Genomic DNA, 23857 nt, shown 5'->3' with positions numbered 1-23857 from the left:
GAATCGATTGTTCAGAAAGTAAATAATAGATTGCAAATTCTGTACCGACTAGCCCGTTTTTAGATACTTTATGTAAAATGACTATGTGCTCAGCATTAATACAATGTCATATTGATTACGCCTGTAGTGCTTGGTATGCAGGGCTTTCCAAAACTTTAAAGAAAAAGTTACAAATTTGTCAAAACAAGATGGTTCGATTTATTTTAAATTTAGGTCCACAAACATCTGTGAATTATGAAATACTTGAACAACTAAATTTATTAAATATTCAAGATAGAGTCTCTCAGCGTAGACTCAACCATGTTTTTAATATTTTTTAAGGAAAAAGCCCCTTCTTATCTTAACGAACATTTTTTACTTCGGTCAAATTTTAGTAGGTATCATACAGGATCAGCCTCAAATGCAGATTTTGTTATACTATTAATTAAGCATAAACAATCTGAATCTTTTTATTCTAATGGAATCAAAGATTGGAACATGTTACCAGCAGAAATTAAACCTGTTGTAAATACAGGAAATAAGTTTGCTTTTAAAAGAAATGTTAAGATTTTTTTATTAGAAAGTGGAAGTGCCAAGTGTAAAAGTCAAGTCGTGTTTTATTAGTTGTTTTTCTTTCTTATTATTAGTTGTCTAGATTACAATCATGTGAAGATTTGGTATATATGCATACTACAATTCATTTTTAAGGATCTGTGTGTTGTCAACTTCATCCCAAATCTTAGCTTTAGAATTTATATTTTTTCTGTTCCTTTTACTTAACATCAATTTAAATGTATGGGTATAAGGACCCCATTGGAAATAAGCGATTGGCTTTCATGGGTTATCCTTGGTATACAAATGTAATGTGAACTATATTCATGTCTTTCGATTTCCGATAATTTATTTTAATTCTTTCGTTTAGCGCCAAACTTTTATATTTTTTATTGTCAAAAATGCTTTGTAACAATGCATATGTTGTATACCAAAATAAATATCTATCTGTAAAATGTGCTTTATAGATAATAATTAATTTCATTACAACGTGTATTGGTAACAATCCTCGGTTAAAACTAATGTCCAAATAACTGCATCTCACCTCTATTCTCAGTGATCGTGTAGTGTAGGGAAAAACCGCGAGAATTCCATCGGCATCAAAAGCAAGTTTTTGACTTGCCTAGATAGCCGAGCGATTTAGCGCGCTGTTCCTGTACTGCTAGGAGACAGATTCCGAAGGTCGAGAGTTCACCCCGGGCAGGGGCGGAAGTGGGTATCCTTGGAAAAGTGAATTTCTTAGTGCTTTCTATATTAATATTTCTTTACTTGGGGCAGTTTTCTTAGTTTTAGAGTCGTTGTAAAATGTGCTTTATAAATAATGATTAATTTCATTGCAGCGTTAATTGGTAACAATCCTCTGTTAAAACTACTGTCCAAATAACTGCATCTCACTTCTATTCTCAATAATCGTGTAGTGTAGGGCACAAATACCATCCCGTCCTTAAAGGTACTTAACACAGAAAAAAAATTGATGCATGGATTGTTTTATATTTTTTTTTTACTGATTTTGATTTGAAATTACAAAATTAATAAATCCCTGAAATTTAAAGAAATCGTAGGTTTTCCTTGGTGCTTGGTTATGAGACATTGTTTTGCTTTCTACATAATTCCATACAAAATTTTGCACAAATTTTTAACCTTATGACAAAATCTTACAAATTTCTCCCAATAAACATTATTCAGGTTAACAATTTAAATATAAATATATGAGAAATATAGCTGCTTTCTGAAAACAGTTTGTTTGTGTTATTTATACTTAAGAACCTTATCGGTATCCTTCAAAAGAACCTGCCAATTCTCCATTCAAACAAACGAATGGCAGAGATCTTTGAGGAACCCCAATTGGATGCATACAGTCGCCCTTTAACAAAGGCGTAAGCTATACATAGCTATGTGGGTTGTTCGAGAGTTTACGTTCATTCTGGTGAAGTCATTCAGCTTGTTAATACCATCAGTGCGGAATGACTTAAATTTGTGCATCCATCACTTTTCTTTGCTTTTTCTCTGAGCGTCTGTCCATCTTGGGTTATGGTCAATCACCACTACTGTCATGTCCTCCCATTTGTGACCCTTAAGGTTGAAATGTTCCCCAACGGGTTCATTGAGTTTTTTGGTCCTAATAATAATAATAATAATAATAATAATAATAATTCTTTATTTAAAGAAGGTAACCCGATTAGTGCACGCACTATTCTTCCTCAGGCCCTCTAGATATACAAATATACACAATCCATAAAAAATCATGTTATTTCGACATTGTTTTACAAAAATTTTGACTTGATGCTTGAATGCATTCAGCGTTTGAGACATTTTTATATGTACAGGTAAATTATTCCATAAGATAGCACCAGAGTATTGAAAGGAGTTTTCCAAGAGTTTACAGTTATGAGCTGGTACACACAAGTCTAAATTAGATTCAGATCGAAGATTGTATCGATTTTTGCACTGGAAGTCAAACATACTATTTAGATAAGTAGGGTGAGAGTCAAACAATGATTTATATAAAAAAACATATTTATTTATAATAAATTGCTCATAGACTGTGAGCCAATCTAGTTTCTCAAAGAGAGGTTGTGAAGGTGCATCAGGAGGAGCATCTAAAATACATCTTGCAGCACGTTTTTGAAGCCTTTATACTCTGTCAAGATTTGAGTGAGATGTATTACCCCAAACAGTTAAACAATAATCAATTGATGGCATAATATATGCATTGTAAAACGGCTTGCGTGTTTGAATAGGAAGAAACTTTTTAATTCTACGGAGGGCAGAAATTTTACGTGACAGTGTTTTACAAACATGGTCAATATGTACATTGTATTATAAGGAATTTTCTAAATACATTCCAAGAATTTTTTCATTTCATACAATATCAAGTTTTTTGTTTGATACAAATAGATTAAATTCATGCTCAGAAAAAATTGATATCTTTTGATGCGTACCAACTAACATGCATTTGGTTTTTGTAGCATTTAGAACCATTGGATTTTGAGAACACCATTTTTCTATAAAAGCTATATCTGTTGATAGTGCATCTACAATAGTTTGAGAATCCTGACTTGATGCATGTTAAGTGGCATCATCTGCAAATAAATCTAATTTGGATTTTGTAATACATAAAGGAAGATCATTAATGTAAAATAAAAACAGAAGAGGACCAAGTATAGATCCCTGTGGAATTCCCGCTGTGACTTGCTGATAAGATGAATGTTTGTTGGACAGATGGACACTTTGAAGTCTCTCATTTAAGTATGATCTGAATCATTATAAAGTTATTGCATCAAAGTTATAACATTGTAGTTTTTAAAGTAGTATATCATGATTGACAAGGTAACAAGCTTTACTGAAATCAAGAAAAACAGTACCAACAAGTTTACCTTGGTCCATTTCATTTAACCATTCATCGGTAATTTTTGTAAGGGCTGTTTGGCATGAATATAGTTCTCTGAAGCCCGAATGAAAGTCAACTGTAAGATCAAAATCCATAAAAGAGATCGTATATATTTTGCCACATGTTTTTCAAGAATTTTTGATAATGTTGGTAAAATAGAAATAGGCCTATAATTATTTGGATCGAATCTGTTTCCTTTTTTATAGACTGCGGTAACTTTTGCAAGTTTAAAACTCTCGGGGAAAATGCAATTTATGATACTAGTATTTATAATATGGGTCACAGGTTTATGTATTATTTGTGAAGTAAGTTTCAACAGACGTGGCCCGATGGTATCAACACAAGATTTACTTACATCTAGTTTATTGAGTAAAGTTAGTACCTCGTCATGGGTTCTGAGTGGGATTGAAAACTTGTCTGCACCCAATTTAGACTTAACAAAATCTAAAAGATCCGTAAAGTCACTTCCCTCCTTACTTATGCCTGAAAGATTGATTGATTGATTGTATATTATGGAATATAATTGGTCGAACGGTGGTTATTGACTCTCCTGCGGATATCTCCTGTTTCACCAATATACTGTTTGGAGCAAACTTTACAACTGATGAGATAAATGCAGTTGTCAGTGTGATAATTTATAACCGTAAATAAATTCATTATCTTATTTATTCATTTTGTTTAAAGTAAAAAAATATATTTATCTAAATTTCAACCTGAACTTAAAAAATAAACGTGATTCGAACATTCGCGACAAATAACTGGGTGCTTCAACACCGCCGCTATGGCCACTGAGCCACGAAGTCACACATACATTGCCATTTGAATAACAAACAGTTCTATATGTATAGCAACCCCCCCCCCAATTCTTTAGCACAACATTGAGATTTTAGTGAATAATTTAACTTCAATGATGATAGTCAAATTTAAATAACACTGCATGAAAAGTCGCGTTTAATATAATTTAATAAATTCGTTTACTCCAGTAAATTTCTTGTATTGAATTTAATTTATGTATAACGGTACATTTTACATGAGATATATTGTGATATAATTAAATACAGTTTCCAAATAAGTATAATCATATTTAATGCAAAATACGTCGTGAATAATATAGTTTAATTGAGATAATTATACGTCCCGTTTAAGAATATTGACATGTAAAAGTAAATATGCTTATACTTAAAGTTTAAGTACATTTTTGGTATTTTGAATATGTCATAAATAATTCTTTATACCTAATGTAAACTTATGTTGAAACATTTTTGAAAAAAAATATTTAGGCACCCTATTCATTTTAATTTATTTATTTCTCATTTTTATTTATTTAATCCTTATGTAGATTTTTCAAAACTGTGGAATATAACTTAGTTTTTTCTCTATCGACTACCACTGTAGTACAATTTCATCGGGATCGAAGACGGGCTCGAAAAGCAATTTATTTAAAAACAACACACCGCGCCGAAATTCAATTTTTTGGAGAGTTCCACGCAGCCATGTTGAATTTTTGATCATGATGTTGTACGGGAGGAAGGGGCGAAAGAGAGTTATTCGAAAAGGAGAAGCATGATAAACTTTGGATGGAATTTATGTTTTAATAGAAGATGAAGACATTTACGACCCTGTTTAGCGGTAGGAACAATGTACAAAATTTTATCATGTGTCCTTGAATGAATAATTGCCTCTGCTACTGATAATGTTACTGTTCCTTAGTCTGGGCTGTACACATAAAATGCCTGGCAGTAAAAACGTTTGGGCAAGCGCTTTTTACATTTTGTAATAATTATTTAACACTTAACCATCTTACTTAAAGATGGATTTTGGTATTGGTTTCAGAATTTTTGTCACTAAAGTGTTCCTCTGTTCAGCATTTACAGAGAGTGTTGTACAATGTAATAAATTATTTATTTATTTCTTAATGCCTACTCAAGAATATATTGAGCACTTATTTTGATTATTTAAATAGTTGCAGTGTGGACTGTGCCTGAGACGATTCCCCATAACGCCGGCTATGTAGACAGCTTGTGAAAATGGTGAGAACCATACCGCTCAAATTTTCTATTATCACAAATAAACAAACAATGTTTTATTAACTTGTTTCTTTATGCATAAGAGTATAAAAAATATTGCAACAACTTGAAATGCTATATACCAAGTAGACAATACGAGGTTTATATTCTTATTTTCCTTCTCTTAAAAATACAATAGCAATGGATTCTGAGCTATGCATAATTTTTTTTACGTTAAATACGTAAGCATGAACTATTAAAAATAGCTATCACATTCTATCATGTCTATGATGCACAATTATGCATGCATTATTTACAGGAATCCAAATGCTCACAAGAAATGACAAAAGCAGTACGAAGATTAACACAACGGTAAGATTTCTTAAATTTTCTGATAAGATCAATAAAATCACATGAATTGATTTATTTTAGCTCACCTGAGCCATTTTAAGACCCGAGCGAGTTTTCTGTTCTGTGTCTGGTATTCGTTGGTCATCTATAAACTTTTTCAAATTTTTACATTCATGAGAATTATTCCTAGTTTGAATAAAAATCCCTGCAAGATACATCTTTTCTTTCAGAAATTGTGCCAGAAAAGTTTGAAGTAGCTATGGGAATGATCAACAATGAACTTGCTGAGGCTCTCTTCCTAAAAGTGACTTGACCAGATATTTGGCTACCCAGTATGAGGTACAAACTAATCATTTGTTGTACAACTTATTGTGTATGAGATTGCCACCATTTACTGGAAGTTTGCATTTGTTGTCCACTTAAAAAACTTGCTATCTACAATGTAAGTTGTTAATATATTTTACTTTATGTTAAATCACTTGTTCATTATCCCAATAACTTGCATGTTAAATGCTGTAGACGCTAACCTTTGCATTTAAGTTTACTCTTAAATTCAATGTGTTCCGAGTATGTACACCCATTTCATAACATGTTTTGTCGTCTCTAAATTTAATATAATACATATCATAATATGTACTAGATCACAAAGTTTGAGGATTTTATTATTGTATGAATGTTATCTACTTGCTCTATATCATAAATACATCTGTTTATATATTTTTTCTACGAGATGCCATACCTGCTTTTAATTTTTCATATTTTTTTTATCCATAGTATCTTTCTGCTACATTAAATAAAATATCGTGGAGGAACACGAAGAAAAGGGCTGCGCACCTCAACATATTCAAGGTCAAGCAGGTAAATACATTGGTAAATTGCTAAAAAAAATGGCAAAAAGTCACCAGTCCCCAATTTACATGTACTTCCACAAATTCTGCAGCTTGCTGCTGAGAAACTATATATATGTGTGTCTTAATATGATAAATGCTGTAAATGCTATTCTTTGCATTTTCCTAAACTTTGTAAATCTTCAAATTCCATGTGCTCGGACTACTGTACCATTATGTATGTTTCATATCATATTTTGTCGTCTATAAATTTGATCTTTACATATAATTATATGTTTTTTATGCAATTCACTTAACTAGATGACACAGAGATTTTTTTTCATTGTGTAAAATGTTATCTTCTTGCTGTAGTCATGTTAGTCATAAGTATACCCTGTTTGTATATTTTTTCTCCTTTTTGTATATTCTTTCTATGGAGAGCAACACCTGTTATTAATTTTTCATATTTTGTTTATGACAGCTTTTTACCATATCCATAGTATCTTGCTGCTAAATGGAAGAATTAGTGTGGAGGAGCAGAGAAAAAAGCACCTCAACATGTTCAAGGTCAAGCAGGTAAAATGCTCCAAAAAAAAAAAAGATGGTGAAAAAAATCATTAGTCCCAAATTTACACGCTTCGAAATCTGTAGCTCGCTGGCCTGAAATTATAGATAATTATCTGTCTTTATTACCCAGATTTGAAAAAATGGCATATCTTTTGTAGTCTTCTGTAAATTTTTAATTAAGCAAAATTGAGCTGTGTTTCCTCTAGGTCAAATGATAATTTTAAAATCAACTAAGATTTTGTTTTTACTATTTAATATATGCAATTGCATAAATCCGGAAGCACACATATAAATATGTATATATAGGCAAATGGGTATTTATTTTTATGTTTATTGTAGAAATTAGGAGCTAGGGGTGCTTCTCCAGAGCTGAAAACTTCTTGGCATGAAGAGAAGAAGAAGCAAGAAAAAGCAGTTTTAAATATTGATTACATTTTCATAGTACAAAAAATGATTCTAAAGATAATACTATCTATGAAATTAGAAAGCTGAAGTTGCGTTCTGATGAATGTGAGAATGTCTTCAAAGAACTGGACACCAAAAGTGCCATTCTCAAATCAAAGCACTCTAAAAGGCAGAGCATAAGAAGAACTAGGACAAATAAAGAATCTAAAAGAGTCAAACCTATGGATGTATTAATTGAACAGAGATGGGCTATTAGAGATGAAATATCTGAGTTGCTACTGTTTTGCACAAATTAAATTTTAGATAAGAAAAATATACCTAGTGTTGTATTTTTGACAGTGAAAGTTTTTTCTTATGCTTGATTACAGATTAAAACTGTTATGTATTTTATTGTTTAAACATTTATTGGTCTGCAATCACATACATTTTAATCTTGATTTGTATATCACATTTATGTACAAGTCTAACTTAAATAATAAGTGCATGGACATTTTTGTGGAAAAAAATAAGACAATCATGATCAAGGGTAGTCTGAAAGAGCTTTGCTGGCAGTAAGTTGCAGATCTTGATACCCAAGTAAGAGAAAGGTGGCGTCTCTGACCGATCCTTTTGCTGTTGCTTGTGGGCGAGTGAGGCTTCTCTGTCAGTGGCTTAGTGAGTCATAGATGTAAAAAATAGAATAGGCAAGTGAGGTAGAGACATTTCTGAGTAAAAAAGGGGTGAATTGTGATTTTAATATATATTACAATTGATATTGCAAGAGTAAATAAATGAGAATTGCAAGAGTAAAATATTAATTTGTTTCCTTCCATTTGAAGTAAGAGAGTTTATGAATTATGAGTTATGGAATTGTAATTAAGGCATAAAAAATTGCTAAATATACTTTTACATATGTTTATACAGGACTTTTATATGTGCATGTTTCAGAGCTCATTTTTGATATTTTAAAGCGAAGTTGAAAATATCACTATTGAAATGTTTTGCATTCCAATGTAACGTTGATTTAATGAGGATATGTTATATTACAATCATCAAGCAATAAACCTAGCAGTTGGAACAGAAATGAGCTACATGTATTGTAAACAAATTTAAGCTGCTATTGTTTTGTGTAATTGTGATACTTTTTCCTTATTTTGAATTGACATAACCAAATGATATAAAGGATTTTTTTGGGTCTTGTATTTTTCACAGTCAACATTAAGTATTTTTCAAGTTGAACTTGGATAATAAGTGCATGGAATCTATTGTTGAAATACTTGGGAAACAATATAAGGGTGGTCTAAAAGAGCTTTGCTGGCAGTAAGTTGCAGATCTTGATACCCAAGCAAGAGAAAGGTGGTGTCTCTGACCGATCCTTTTGCTGTTGCTTGTGGGCGAGTGAGGCTTCTCTGTTAGTGGCTTAGTGTGTCTTATTAAAATGTACATGTAAAAAGAATTGACAACTTTTATTGGCAACTTTTACTCTTTTTATGCAAAGTATGATATAATTTATTGTGGGAAATTGAAAAGCCATTTACAACCCATGCAGAAGTTTTAATAGGGGCAGTTTCAGTCAGATTTTGCAGTCTTTTGGAGTCCAGAATGACTACATTTTTTACCTGTTGTGTTTTAATTTATTGCGGATTTGAATTTTACATACAATACTATTCTAATATTATTTATAATTACTTCAGTATATTACTTACTACTAGTATGTAGAAATTTACTCCATTATAATTGAGCTACAATCATGATTGTAAATTTTTTAATTCTGACTTGTAGGCTTAGATTTGAAATATTTTGTACTTTGTTAGAACTCATTGTTTGTACACTATTGAGATAACATCTAATAAAATTGAATGAGAAATGGATTTGTGTAAGATTGTAAAATACTTGCCAAAAAACCCACAATTGTAAACCATACAAATTATTGATGGAATAAATGTAAAATAAAAATATTATGCAATAATATAATAATGTTAAATTTCATCAAATACAACCTTAAATCTTAATTATATGGGAAGGTTTAATCCGTATATTTTCATCACATATACAAGAGATTTAATATTAGTTTATGAAAGAATAAAATTTGCACGTATTAGTAAGTTTACAATTCTCCGTATATAACTTTATTTTTGGAAGTATTATAAAGTAAAGTGTGAATTTAACAAAAAATAATGAGGTAAAGATCTACGTTAATTTTTATTAAACGAACAAATTTAATGTGACCGTAAAACTTAATTTTATGGCCATGTTTAATAATAATTATACGTTTTGTATATTAGAGGTATAATAATTGTTTACGGCAGACTAAAATCCGTACGTATTAGTAAGTTTACAATTATCCAAACTTTATTAAATTTGTTCTTTTAATTTTTCATTAAACTCGTATTAAATGCTAATTATTTTCTAACATTTACGATCCCACAATATGTTATAATATGCATTTAAACATTAAATAATCGCAGCATTTAAATCACATTTAAGGTAAAATTAAACCCGACTTTTCATGCAGTGTAACTTGCATCATTTTGGTTGATTTCAGTCTTGTTCTTAAGCAGATATATTTATTTTATATTTAACTATATCGGTTGTTTAATTTTTTAGTTTAAAAATGCATCCAGGAGGCCATATTTAGTGATGTGTGGTTACCATGGTAAATCATTTTTTTTTGTGCTAAATTTCAAGGAAAGGGTGCTGAATAAGTAATAATTATATATCTTCTATCTTCGTTGGTAAGGATTTTATGTAGTTTAGGAGTCAGGTAAAGGTTTTAAGGAACATCAACAAAATAATTTTGGTGGATGGGCATACCTTATTTTGTTTTTCAGAATCAAATGGTAAAATTTGAGACTAGATATTTTTAAGATTTATGATATTGCTTCACACAATGAAACTGTTTGGTAACTATTTGGTAAGCTTCGAGTTAAAACATGGTAAAAATTCACAGTCCATTGTGTTCCTCAAACTCTTATCAAAATAGAGAGTACATAGGATTTGGGCAGAAATTCTATTAATTTTTATAATCCCTTCTTAATATTATACAATATTTATTTAAGATTAAACGGGACATGACCTTAGGCCGACGCTGTTTCGTGTGTTTTATTACCTTGAATGGTAAAAATCGTGACGTATACTTCTTTCAACTTCCTTTTTTCATGAGTGCTAGATAAAACTGAAATAAATTAAAACTTTCTCTGTATGAAAGATACACAGGAAAAATGTCAACATGTGTTAAACATGTGTTTGGTTTCACATGTGTTCAACACATGTTTTATACATGTAATACATGTGTGTAAATAAACACATGTAAAATATGTGTTTCATTTATATGTAAAACATATATAATATACACATGTTATACACCTGTGAGATAATATATATGTTAAACACATGTTTTTCACCACACATGTATAACACGTATTATATATATGTAATATATGTGTGCGAAAATACAGATGAATTATACATGTTTAATTTATATAAAATATATGTGTATTCATAAACACATGTTATACACATGTTAAGTTTTATCTCATATATGTGTGTACATTAATTTAAAAGAATTTGTAAATGTAAGAAAAATTTTACTCATGTAAAGTTTTACTTTGTTTATCCCCCCCTTTCCCTTCTAAAAAAAACTTTCACAATTTTTTTCTGTGATAATGCATTTATCAGACAAAATTGATAAAGAATGAATTCATTTTCTTTTCATTTTAAATCTTTTGGGCTTGGCTTACTTCTTGAGTAAAATTAAAATAATTCCGTATTTGTCTCCGGGCCGGTTTTGTCTTTTATCGGATGAAAATGTACGTCATTTTTGACGTCACTGCTGCAGCAGACGTGCTGGGTGTATTGGAAAGGTAAGTAATCTCCAAACAATTTTTAAAAGACTTTTAATTCATATTGTTTAAATATCATTTCATTATAGTTACAGGTGCGTATGAACTTTCTATATAAATGTAATACTCTTATCATTGTGACTTGTCATGCATTTCGTAAACCTAACGATAGTGATCTGTAAGTAATTTTGGTGAAAAATGTTTCTGACTGAATGTAAGCACGGGCACTGGAAGTTAATGTAAATATATAGTATGTGTATGTATAAAAAAGACCCTTCTTTTTTTTATACAAACACATACTATATTATTTATATTAACTTCCAGTGCCCGTGAATGTAAGCGGTTACATGTTAGGCTAAAGGCATTACTATTTTTTATAATTTGTAAACAGGTAAGTAATTTTGGATAAATTTGTTTCTGAATGACCATAAACATTACATGTTAGACTATTTTTTAAAGGCATTATTGGTTTTCCTTTTGTGGTTACGTACTGATATGAAAGTGAAAGTAGAAACCTTGAAACCATTGTGACTGTCAGTTGGTGTTTATGTATGTTGAGATGGCTGTCAAGTCGATTCTTTCATCAACTTAATAACAAGTGTTTGTTTTATGGCCTATAGATGCATGCAGTAACTTGAGATCAGTGTCACATTGCTGCGTCTAAAAAGCCCAAAGCTGATCAGACTGGCGATTGATCCTAAAGCTGATTTGACAGAAGATTGCATCTTCACAATATTAAAGGTAAAAATAAATACTACTTGCAATAAAAAATCAAAGTAAACATCTGTAATGACTCCTTCATGACAAAATATTTCTTGATACATTGTAATTTCTTTTTGTTCCTTTATAATTCTACATTTGTTGTTTGCACGACTTCATAAATAATAAGTCCAACTCAATGCTACAATAATTTTATTCTATATTATAAAACAGTTTTAATCCAGTGCACTTTTAAAATATGGAAAGTATGAATAGAATTCGCTGGCTTTAAAAGCTATGAAACTGGTACATGTACTGTAAATGACTTCAGGGGGAGTGCATCGTCGGAAACCCACGGTCGGTCTCGCTTCTCTTACCTCCCGTGGGACACAAGACCGAAAATTTCGCTTGGAGGTGTGTCTCAATAACGCATTTTCATTGGTCGCAATACGAAACCGTATTGCGATGTGTAGCTTTAATTACCCAATCAAAGTCATTGTTGCAACCCGTATGTCGGGAAGGATTTGCAAACAATATGGAGACATTCGAGGCGAAAGTGAAAGAAGTTTTCCAAATAAACGATCTAAAAGACTTTCAAAGAGAGTCTTTGGCAGCGCTGTTGAAGAAAAGAGACGTTTTTCTGTCTATCAAAACCGGAGGTGGGAAAAGTATTTGCTACCAGGGCTTCCACAAGGCATATAACGCTAGTTTTGACGACAACAATCCGATCTCAGTTTTGGTCGTCACACCTATCCTTTCCATTATGCATGAACAGTGCAATTCATTGAATAGTTTAGGATTTCTTTCAGCATTTATTGGTAAGAAGACCTCTCTTATATGACCTATTTATCTACATAAACTATATATGCAGTGTAAATGAAACTATTTTTTTGATAACATGTAAAAAAGATATATTAAAGAAAAGGAATTTTTCAATCAATTAAAAGTAAAATAATTTCTCGGCATTAGATGATAAACAAAAACTGTTTTTGGTTACTCAATACTGATTTTCATATGACAGGAAACATGTCAACGTTGTTTTGTTTTTTTTCTGACATTTTTATTTATTAAAATTAAATAATATCAAAACAAACATTTTCCAATGTAATGTATTAGTATATTTTTAATTTAACTATTCCTTCGTGATAAAGGTGGTGAAAACGACGATTCCATATTAAGAAATGAAATGCAATTCATTTTCACCTCACCTGAAATTGTGCTAAATGGAAAGTGGAGAGATTGGGTGACAATCAATTCAACCATTAGATTAATAGCTGTAGATGAAGCCCACACAGTGTTACATTGGTAAGTTTTTTTTCTGAAGGGGGAAAATGATGCAATGATTGTTACAATCTATCAAAATTTGAGCAATTCAAACAGGGTTTAAATTATTCCCCTCATTTTTAGGGGGAGAGTCTGCGAGCGAGGAAGACCCTTTCAGACGTTGGTATGGTCGATTAGGGGAACTGCGAAGCCTTGTGGAATGTTCTGTAATTTTGATGACTGCTACAGCAAATTCAGCTGCCAGGAAAGCCTTACAAAGAAAATTTTGTATGACAGACTGTTTAGAAATTATAGAGAACCCAGACAGGAACAATATTAAATTATTTTTACAGTGTGTTAAATACAACACTCCACTAGAGAATACATTCTTCTTTCTAATTCTGATGTTAAAAGAAAAAAGAGAGCTCTGTGATAGGTATCTGATTTTTTGCCCTTCTATCAGAACTTGTAGTAAATTGTACACTATGTTTAGAATTATGTTTAAAGAAAATGTTAAATTGATCGATCATATTGAAATGTATCATTCAAAAACCACAGATGATGTTAAACAATTAGTAAAAGAGGATATGTCTAAAGAAAATGGCAAAATTAGAATTCTTATTGCTACCAGTGCAGCTGGAATGGGTGTGAATTTCAAAGGAGGGAGTGAAATATACAATTAATTATGGTAGCCCCCGAGATATGGATACTTTTGTTCAGCAGTATGGCAGAGCAGGTAGAGATGGTGGCTCAGCAATGTCTTTATTAATTTACACAAAACGTGATATTAAATGTATAGATGATGACATGAAAATATATCTTAAAAATGAAACCATATGTCGTCGTGAAAATATATTATCTTCTTATAAGAGTAAACCTACTATGGATAGGGACATGCATATGTGTTGTGATATATGTGATAAGAAGTGTCAAGTGAAAGATTGTGAAAAATGTAGTTAAGCACAACATCCTTATTATAAAACTCAATTTCCAGCTTTTTCTTCCGATTCATGTAGCCAGGATGATCATGACTTGTTTACAGATTCAGATTGGGAGTAAGCATTAAGATGTAGTACATGTAATTCAAACTATCCTTAAAAGAATATGCACGCATACATTGCTGCATTTCATAAATCAGTCGGTATTCTTGTACAATTTTGCCAATATATATTGTCAGCCTTTGTGATAGACCTATTTTTTAAAAATATGTTAAGGTTCATTTAAATCTGTGATAAAATACATTTTCACTGGGATACAGAAACTTGGGATGAGGCACCATTCCTCACTATAAATATGTACATAGATCATTAGCATAATACCCAGGAGCAGAGGAACACCAGAACCCCTGACCCAGGGGCCATGAATTTCACAATTTTGATAGAGGGCTCATTGTTTATTACAATCATGCCAACACTAAAGATAAAATTTAATTTAAACCCTAAAAATTGAAACAAGTTTTTGTTTATACTTCAAATTTATGAATCAGTTTGTACTCCTTCAAAGCTTAAACATATTTTATTTCTTTTATATAATATGAGGTTTATACATACATGTATATGTTCAACATGGTAAAATGTCATCAGTTTATAACATTTACTTCCTGTACTTTTACATTTATAATAGTGTACTGATCAAGCTATACTACTGCCATTTTTAAATAAATGCTTAAACTAAAATCTGTTTTTGTTTTCATGCCCCCCTTCGAAGAAGGAAGGTATATTGCTTTGCTGCTGTCTGTCAGTCGGTCCATCCATTTAGTTTCCGTTCATTTTCTTTGCAACCATTGCACATATTGAAATGAAATTTAAAATACAGTATTATTAGCTGAATATCTAGGTCAAGTTCTGTTTTGGATACAATTGCACCATTTTTGTCAGATTTCTGTCCATTGGACTTAGAAAAATTCCAATTATTTACAGTTTCCGTTCATTTTCGCTGCAGAGACTGCACATATTGAAATGAAATTTGGTATACAGATTTATCAGCTGAATATCTTAGTGAAGTATTGTTTTGGGTACGATCTCACCATTTTTGTCAGAGCTATGCCCTTTGAACTTGGAAATATTTCAATTTGGGGGAGGGGGCATAAGTGTTTTACAAACATCTCTTGTTAAAAAATGGAACACACTGAGTTACTATGTCACAACAAAACTGAGAGAGTTAGATATGCCCTAATAAGTTTACATATATAAGTCAGCAATGTTCTTTTGTTCGTTTATCCATTCATGTAATTTAAGAATGTCAATTTGGTGAATTGGATCTTTAAATTTTGAGAAACTCTCCCAGCAAAGATCTGACACTGGTCCTTTGCTTCTCAACGATTTAACCACAGTAATGATATCAACTGTTTTATCAACATCCGGTCTGTGTCTCGACGACTTCACTATTTTGGTAGTCCTCAAAAGCTGATCTTTAATGCTGTCAATGACTTGTGTAGTCATGCAAATTGTTTTTGCTGATTGGAAGGATTTATTTGCTCCTTGTGTGTTGAGTTCTCTCTTGATGTTGCGTACTTGCAGTTCTACACATTTGTCATTAGGGATATTGTTGTAAATGCCGCCCTTCAGATTTACGGTCATATTCCACATATACTCGAATGCCTGGTCAGGTGGAAGAATAGAATTAACATATGTCAGCATTCTCCACAACCAGATCTTGTACTTTGAGTGACTTAAAGCAGAGGCATACAACCACTCAAACTTGGCATTACGCATGATGCGGTCTCCGTCACCCATTTTGTATGCATCACAGGTGTCACGGTAGAGTAGGGACATCCTTAGAAAGGATGTAAGTGGTTGATCAGGATCTGATAACTCTGTAATTTCATGAAAGATCCAGTTGTGCTTTTCCTTTAGATGTTTCTTAAGCCAAGTTTTCCTAATGTACGTTTTCCCACACATTGCACATGAGAAAGACAGGTCTTCCTTCATGGCATCTATCTGTACATCATCAGTACTAAGATCTGCTAGGTGTGATCTAAAATATCAAAATAAATGATTTTTAGTACTAATAATTTTAGCTTCATAAGTATGAATAATGGAGACATGGAAAAATATCAAAGACTGGTGAAAACTTGACTAATTTGATTATAAACTTTTTGCTTGGGCGAGCTTTTAATTGCATCTATCCAAGGAATAGCACTCTGACATAAAAATACAATATTCGGTTCATACACAAAAAGGGTTTTTAACCTTATGTCTAAGAAATGTCCAGGAATTTAGGCCAAGTGCATTAAGAACATCTGTGGCAACATTGGTAATCCACTCCATTTTGTTGTCATTGTTCATTAATGAAAAAACAGGTGCATGTGAGGGTTGTGAGGTAACTTCCTCCATGTCCATGATGTCCAAAAATGTTGACACAATGTAGGAATCTGTCACATCCTGGATGAATTGATGATGGGATCTAAAAGAGAATATAACAAGGCACACATTATTAACATTCTTCTTTATCTGTTGTTATTTTCAACTTATATTGCAAAATACTTGACTTGGATAGTTCAACTTACCTGAAGTTATTTGTAACTTCCTTAGACCCAGTCACTGACCGACGGTTGATAGTATTCCTCAGTTTGTATAGGGAACCATGGTCTGATGCACTGCTCTCAGTGTAGAATAGTTGAAATATTCCCTGAAAAAATATTAATGTGAAAAATGAAGAAATGGAATAGATATAGACTTAAGACATCTTTAAAGGGTATAAAATTATAACGTAATCGAAAGATTTAGAATTGTCTGAAATCTGCATAATTATGCAGATTAAGTAATTTCATGTAATTATCAATAAATTTGCAACTTTTGCCATGTACAAAAGGATTAGTTGTTAGTAAAAACAAGAACTATAAAGCAATAAAATCAAGTCATGCTAAAAGAACCCCATTGAAATGGCCTATGATGGGCTACAACTCCCAGTTTCTGAAACCTATGTATACTATCTACATGTATATGATGTACTAAGATAAATTAGGGAATTGATAATATTTACCAATATTTGGAGGGCAACAAGTGATAAATGAATAATAGTACATGTAATGAAATTCATGCTGAAAAAATGGTAAATGCAGTTTATAACCTACTAAAATTTTAAAAGCCAAATTGATAATCTGGATGCAAAGAACATGAGCAAGTCTGCAGAGTTTCACAATATTACCACCTATTTGTCATTGCAAATTTAAAGATGAAAATATACATGGCACTTCATGTATAACTAATTATGAGTACTATATTATCTCTGCAAAATACTTACTCTAATTCATAAAAGCAAAAACAACTGGAACTAAAACATTCCTGAACAGGGTGTGTTACCAATAAGAAGTTCATCTCCCTGTGAAAACCTTCTGGCCTGTGAACAAGCCCCCCTAACATATCATAATCTGATTTTGCATTTTGCATGGCTTCTTGAGCTGTAAATGCTCGCTCATTGGTGAGAACATCTCCACCAAAAACAACCCTGTCTGTTATTTTCTGATCCTTTTCAACTGCTTGGAAAACCAGTTTATTCACATTTTGCAAAATTGTTATCATTCCCTCTGATGAATTTTCACTAGCTTCTACTAAGTCACAATTTAGAATGACTGATTTCTGTCGAGTTTTGTCCATAAAGTCATGGGTTATGCAACCTGGCACACACTTTTGTAAGGGTTTTAGAAAATCAACATAGGTAATGAGGACTTTAATAATATGAAATTTAATATTTTCATTCAATGTGTGAAGGTCACCGGAAGATGGCAACCATGCACTTGTTGGTAACTTCAAAACATCCCTCTTTTCTCCATTCTCTTCTGTTGATCTAGGGTGTTTATCATCTGACATGATCCTCTTCTCTTTCACCATTGTCAGGAACCAATGCAAGCTCTTTCTCTGAGACATCATTGTCATCTTAGCAGGAGTAATTGTGACATCTAAATTGTCCCCTATGATTTCTATGCCATGTTTAACATGTAAGACTCCTGGATTTTCAGGTGAAGGGTAATAAGAATGTAAATACCTTGTCATTGTTGCCGACACCTTCTTCTCCTGCTCTTTGATCAGCTGTTTCTTTTCTTTGTTGATAGTGCTGCTTGCCACAGAAATTCCAAGGTCATGAAGAATTTTCAAACCCTAAAACCAATGAACAGTATGATTTTTGATTCACACCTTTAATTTAATAGATATTTGACTACATCAGGATTAATGTGACTTTTTTTTTTTAAATTTCAATCCAATTTTGATAATTTTTAAAATTAATATTAATTAAATACCTCCTTTGACACTCCACACTTGTCTAGTGTTAGACCAAGGATGTACTGTAACTGATTTACTGATCTTGATCTGCCATAAAGAAGTACACCTATTGACATTATTAGCACTGGAAGGTTCTGCTTCTTTTTTACATCTATCAAACTGCTCATAATAGTAAACAGATGAGGAATCCCTTCCTTGAGTTTTGATTCCACAACAGACCAGTCAAGATTCCTCATACTTTCACTCTTTTTGCATTTTAATAGGTCGCTTTTTTTGCTTACTACACAGTCAATTTCTTTTTTCAGCTTCTGTGCACATAACTGAAATAACGCATCCATATAGCTGTTATCTTTGCAAAAATTCTTCAGGACAGCATGAGGCGATCTTCTGTTAAACAGTGATTTTAAGGCTGCCTTAGAATTTTCATCTTTTACTACTCTACTTACATCAGCTCCAGCAATCTTGGTGACAATCTACAATAGAACACTGAAAAGTTTATTTATGTTGCATATACATGTACATGTATGTACATATTCTATGAAACAAAAGCATCATCGCAGATGACATTAAATGATGCATAGTTCATATGTAAGTTAGAACTCTTGCCATAATGTAGATTCTCATATCTTGAAAAGACATTGGACAGTAAAAGGAAAAGGCTGCATGACCCTCGCCCATTGAAAAATTTATAAAAAATTATCTTTACATCAAAATTCTCTGACACCTGTGTTTGTGTTGATTTATCCTCCTCATCAATGCATGGTAACTTTGAACGGGGACTATGACTTGGGTTCTGGTGCAGTAGTTTGTCAGGTGTTTTAAAAAGAGCTTTTTTACTTTTTCCTTTCGGTGTTGGTGTCTTATCCAGCGACCTTTTTACAGCACTCACCCTTGGTGTAGTGGGCTTAACATGTCCACTTCTCTGTTGTTGATGTTGTCTTAGAACATCTTAAAACAAATCATAAATCCATGTAAATTTATGTAAGCAATGCTTTTATAAATAAGGCAACAATTTCCAGATTTTTAAAATAGCTGGCAGGATTTTTTAGTTTAATAATTGTTATTAGTAAATAGAATATTCAATACACAAAACTGATATAGACTTTCAAGTCCTCATTCTTTGATAAATATTTATACATGTACACTGTTAATGTTATAGACACCTCTTCATGAGAAGTAGGTCAAAAAGTTTCCAATTTTGTCTGAATCCAAATATCACATACCTAGTAACTTTTCCCTCTCAGCTTTCAACTGTTCCACCTTCGCTCGCACACTTTCCTCGATCTTGGATATTCTATTTAATTTATTAGTGCATAGATTGCACGCGTATGAACTGCTGGTCGGGAAAAAATTTAATCTGGTGAATGCATAATTATACTGTTCCGTTGACGTTTTAGAGCCTAATGCTCTATATCCCCTGTCCTTAATAACAGATAAGCAAAAGGAGCATTCTTTTACTTGCCCCGAGGCTGCCATAGTTTACAAACACTTTCAAACATCAAAACGACATTATTCTCATGGGCGCCGCCATTACTGTTTGCCTAGTTTGATAACGTCGATTTTCATTGGTCCTCGAAAGGTCATATTAGGTTACGCATATCAATGAGTTTAGCGAAATTTTCGGCCTTGTGTCCCACGGGAGGTAAGAGAAGCGAGACCGACCGTGGGTTTCCGACGATGGGGGGAGTGGGGGTATTGAATTTTTGAATTTCAGTTAAAATTTAATAATAACAGTGACATCCAACTTTCAAGGTACAAGTACATGTGCATATGTGTTGATTATTGAAAGTACATCAGCTAGCTAATCCATTGGATATTTACATCTATTATGTACCGGTATTCATTACCTGACATTCATTATTTTTTTCCAACACTAGAGAACATAGTTTCAGGTAAATGTAAGATATTAATTAAGACTAAGGTTAAGAACCTACAAACATGTACTCTCTCTTTTTTGTAGTTGTATTTTTTGTAGTTTAATTAAGTTTTAGTTATGCTTAGAAGATATCTTCTGCATGAATATTTGTTTTACAGGTTCAATATACAGTCAGCGTCTCATAAGAATAAATCCCAAGATCCAAGACTTGCTTAAAAACTTAATTAAGGTAACTACACACTGTTAAATAAACTTTGTTATATTCTTCCCAACAACGTTTGGGATATCCTGGAATCACACTGTCTGTTTTTGTGCCTGTCTACTTCTCTGTAGAATTTTTTGTCCAAAAATAAAATATTTGTGTCAGAATCTTCTTAATTTTTGGCAATATGAATTAGTAATACTGTTTGAACATTCCAAATTTAATTGTCAAAAAAAATGCTTTTTATGACTTTATTATGAAGCATATCTTCCAACAGTATAATTGTCTTGCAAATTACATCATAGGATTCCACAAAACACCTAGTATAGCATATATAACATTAGTTTTATCTCTTATCATATCTCTGTTGGTGAATTGGGCATACATTTGTTTGCTGAACTTTAATATTTCTTGTAGAATTGATTTTGTAATTTAAGAATTGTTTTATTTTTACTTTTGAAATTTTTGTAGAGACCATTCTGTGCCACAAAGAAATTGTTCAGGAAAGGGAGAAATGGTGGATTTGCATTTTGGGTACAGTTCAAAGAGAGTTCAAAATGGTCAAGCTCATGGAAGATCAGAGGGAGGACAACTGAAGAAAACTGAAAGATACAGAAGGAAAAAGAAAAAGAAAATATATGAAATAATTATGAAGTTGGGAGGATGTACACAATCTTGTCTGCATTTGACCTGTAAAGATTTAATTCCCATTCTTATTTTTATGCTGTAATATCAAATAACTTGATTTTTCATAAATTTACAATAGAGAATACATGACAAATATTATATGTGATATTTCAATTTTGCTTTGGACACTAGTCTTACATGTCAAATCATATAAATTATAAAAAAGTACATGGACTAATTATGTTATTCATTTGTACATGTATGCATGTTTAACTATTTAATCATTTTGTGAAAATCTTATAATTGTACTCATCTTAGAATATGTAAAATATATGTATCGACAATGCTACTGACTTGTTTGTATACTTTCCTGTTTAGAAAGTACACTGAAAAATAAGTTATTTCTCTTGATGAAAATAATTTATCAAAAAAGTTGTGTAAGCATTTTAAGATATTAATTTTCAAATATTTAACCCATGAAGATAGATCACTGGAATGTAATGGATTTTCATCTAAAGCAGAAATATCTGATTTTTAAATGTGTACAAGAATGTGTTTTTCCTTGTGATAAATATTGAAAGAGAACACATGAACTATTTCATATGACTTACATATGCTGCCCTTTTCATATGATTCACATACTTTATGTGGACAGACATGAAAAAAGTATAAAAATGATAATAAGTACAACAGTTATATTATACACGTATAATTCACATATAAAGTATAACATATATAAAACACATTTTTAACACATATTTCATATGTATAAATATACAATGTGTTTATTTTTACACACGTTAAACACATGTGAAACATATGTTTAACATGTGTAAAAATAAACACCCTATACATGTGTGCTCCTTTTATGTGTTTTACATGTGTAAAAAATATATGTTAAACACATGTTTAACATATGTTAAACACATGTGGACATTTTTCCTGTGTAAAGACAACGTATTACAATTTTCATAAGCTCATTTGCATAGAACATCTCTATATCTAGCCTTAAATTATGTTTCCCAAACCCAGAACTTTTTAAATAGACCATCAGGAATTTCAAACGGACAGAGTAGAGCGTGGTGCGAATATGATAAAGAAAGAACTTGATAAGGTAGCAGTGAATAAAAAAGTGTATAATCCATTCATCGTGAGACCGATTTCTATGACTACGCTTACATTTCTGTGTATAGTTAAAAAGTCCCATCTTATTTACTTACATTGTTACATTGTGTACTTATTTATATCAAGTTATCCAACAATCTTTAATATATTAGTATGTAATAGATTTATACTATTATTTATGAAGAAAACTTGAATAATATTTGCCGAAGAATTCTTTTTAGGATTTTTTTATTCATGTAATAACTTTTCAAATTCATTCAAAAATATCTCTTTAATACATGAAGTAAATTTTTGGTTTGTGTTATTATCTTAAATAAGGTTATGATTAGAAATTATTAATCATTTGAAATCTTATACAGAAATATAAAAATATAAATTTAAATTCGTTGTATCCTAAAAGATCCTTAAGTTTGATAACAGAACGCCTCTTCATATTTCATTTTATGGGAAACCGGTTAAAACACAAGACTATGAACGGCGTAATGAGATAAAAAAAAAAAATCCTTAGTTTTCATTTTTGGAACTTGGAAAAAACGATGTGTACATCATATTTTTTAAAAATATGATTAAAATAAATCTTGAAGATATTTGTGCATACAATAACATTTTTTTATATGTGTGCGACATCTACAACAGACTCGGTTATGAACGTTATCCCAGCACTTCCTTGTACTAAACACGTTTTTATATCTGTATTTTAACAGAACAAAAACCACCGGATGTAACAGTATTGAAATAGTTTACACGGAAAAAATCTAAATGCAAATGTCTGTATGTCTTTATTGAAGAATGATTCTTGATCATGTATTTTTTTAAATAGATAAATAAATGAAAATGGATGCGAAAAACTATAATTCTATAAAAATAACACATTTAATGGATTTCACTAACGGTACGACATTAATTTATAAACAATTACAAATTTGATATTCAAATCGCAGTGCGTAGTCATTTTACTTTACGATTGTTCACATTTCTTTACAAGGTTCTGATGATGCCATAAAAATAATAAACTAAAATACTAAGATACTTTTGAAATTCATTACTTTATAAACTGAAGAATTAAAGAAAACTAACTACACTGTATATCCTATTGTGCATCAAACTGAATGAAAAAGATAAGATAAGTCATAAATCAACTTATTCCTAATTTGACAGAAATCAGGAAAAGTACTAAAGATTTGAAACAATCCCTTAATATTAGGAATTCATATTCATCTATTTATTGTGTCTTGCAACAGTCAGAAAATTTCTAGAATGAATTATGATTACCCTTTGTTTCAAAGCATTCAAGAAGACATTGTTGGATTTTGAATAAAAATGTTGACATTGATTCATCAACTTATTGCAATCACATTCCAGTAAAACAAAGGTCAGCAAAATAGCTAAAAGAAGGCAGGCATATGTAATAGACAGTACTTTGTATCAGGCAACTGGGTTGAATA

General features: G+C 31.5%; 3 protein-coding genes and 2 long non-coding RNA genes across 9 annotated transcripts; 3 read left to right on the top strand and 2 right to left on the bottom strand.

The window, feature by feature from the left end:
* The first annotated feature begins 5057 nt into the window (after nt 1–5057).
* On the top strand, nt 5058–9217 carry LOC134243564 (uncharacterized). Its single transcript, XR_009987066.1, has 6 exons — nt 5058–5451; nt 5747–5799; nt 6009–6117; nt 6553–6636; nt 7087–7181; nt 7512–9217. It is a non-coding gene; the product is annotated as an uncharacterized LOC134243564 (long non-coding RNA).
* Nucleotides 9218–11167: 1950 nt separating this feature from the next.
* Nucleotides 11168–21476, top strand: LOC134243563 (uncharacterized). Of its 2 annotated transcripts, XR_009987065.1 has the most exons (4): nt 11168–11419; nt 12019–12139; nt 20617–20687; nt 21132–21476. It is a non-coding gene; the product is annotated as an uncharacterized LOC134243563 (long non-coding RNA). The 2 variants fall into 2 exon arrangements; XR_009987064.1 differs by lacking the exon at nt 11168–11419 and having other exon boundaries at nt 11858–12139; nt 21132–21468.
* LOC134243569 (uncharacterized) lies at nt 12449–14355 on the top strand. 2 transcript variants are annotated; one of them, XM_062725821.1, is made up of 3 exons: nt 12449–12915; nt 13249–13402; nt 13478–14355. In XM_062725821.1, exons 1-3 carry the CDS (start codon nt 12633–12635, stop codon nt 13482–13484), a joined length of 444 nt encoding a protein of 147 aa, XP_062581805.1. In that variant the 5' UTR covers nt 12449–12632; the 3' UTR covers nt 13485–14355. The 2 variants fall into 2 exon arrangements, with proteins under 2 accessions (XP_062581805.1, XP_062581804.1); XM_062725820.1 differs by lacking the exon at nt 12449–12915 and having other exon boundaries at nt 13184–13402.
* Nucleotides 15518–16686, bottom strand: LOC134243568 (uncharacterized). The gene is made up of 2 exons (XM_062725819.1): nt 16552–16686; nt 15518–16336 (listed from the first exon to the last, which is right to left on the bottom strand). Exon 2 carries the CDS (start codon nt 16288–16290, stop codon nt 15541–15543), a length of 750 nt encoding a protein of 249 aa, XP_062581803.1. The 5' UTR covers nt 16291–16336; nt 16552–16686; the 3' UTR covers nt 15518–15540.
* On the bottom strand, nt 16637–20256 carry LOC134243566 (uncharacterized). 3 transcript variants are annotated; one of them, XM_062725818.1, is made up of 7 exons: nt 19806–20256; nt 19307–19530; nt 19029–19055; nt 18600–18902; nt 18347–18459; nt 16869–16990; nt 16637–16765 (listed from the first exon to the last, which is right to left on the bottom strand). In XM_062725818.1, exons 1-6 carry the CDS (start codon nt 20056–20058, stop codon nt 16927–16929), a joined length of 984 nt encoding a protein of 327 aa, XP_062581802.1. In that variant the 5' UTR covers nt 20059–20256; the 3' UTR covers nt 16637–16765; nt 16869–16926. The 3 variants fall into 3 exon arrangements, with proteins under 3 accessions (XP_062581802.1, XP_062581800.1, XP_062581801.1); XM_062725816.1 differs by having other exon boundaries at nt 18600–19055; XM_062725817.1 differs by having other exon boundaries at nt 16666–16743; nt 18600–19055.
* Nucleotides 21477–23857: the final 2381 nt, after the last annotated feature.

Source organism: Saccostrea cucullata, unplaced genomic scaffold, assembly GCF_032062105.1.
Source record: "Saccostrea cucullata isolate Sc308-1 unplaced genomic scaffold, CSIRO_AGI_Scuc_v1 ctg2555, whole genome shotgun sequence".
Lineage (NCBI taxonomy): Eukaryota > Metazoa > Mollusca > Bivalvia > Ostreida > Ostreidae > Saccostrea > Saccostrea cuccullata.
Note: the sequence above shows the minus strand (reverse complement) of the source record. Positions and strands in the feature narration are given on the sequence as shown.

Bases quoted from the DNA above. Each gene is read 5' to 3' on its own strand.
- LOC134243569 (XM_062725820.1), top strand. From the start codon at position 13,378: ATGAAGCCCACACAGTGTTACATTG. The intron at 13,403-13,477 runs GTAAGTTTTTTT...CAATTCAAACAG, and splicing joins GCCCACACAGTGTTACATTG to GGTTTAAATTATTCCCCTCA.
- LOC134243568 (XM_062725819.1), bottom strand. From the start codon at position 16,290: ATGAAGGAAGACCTGTCTTTCTCATGTGCAATGTGTGGGAAAACGTAC.
- LOC134243566 (XM_062725816.1), bottom strand. From the start codon at position 20,058: ATGGCAGCCTCGGGGCAAGTAAAAGAATGCTCCTTTTGCTTATCTGTT. The intron at 19,531-19,805 runs GTATGTGATATT...ATTTGTTTTAAG, and splicing joins TGAGAGGGAAAAGTTACTAG to ATGTTCTAAGACAACATCAA. The intron at 18,460-18,599 runs GTATTTAATTAA...CATTGGTTTTAG, and splicing joins AGTGTGGAGTGTCAAAGGAG to GGTTTGAAAATTCTTCATGA.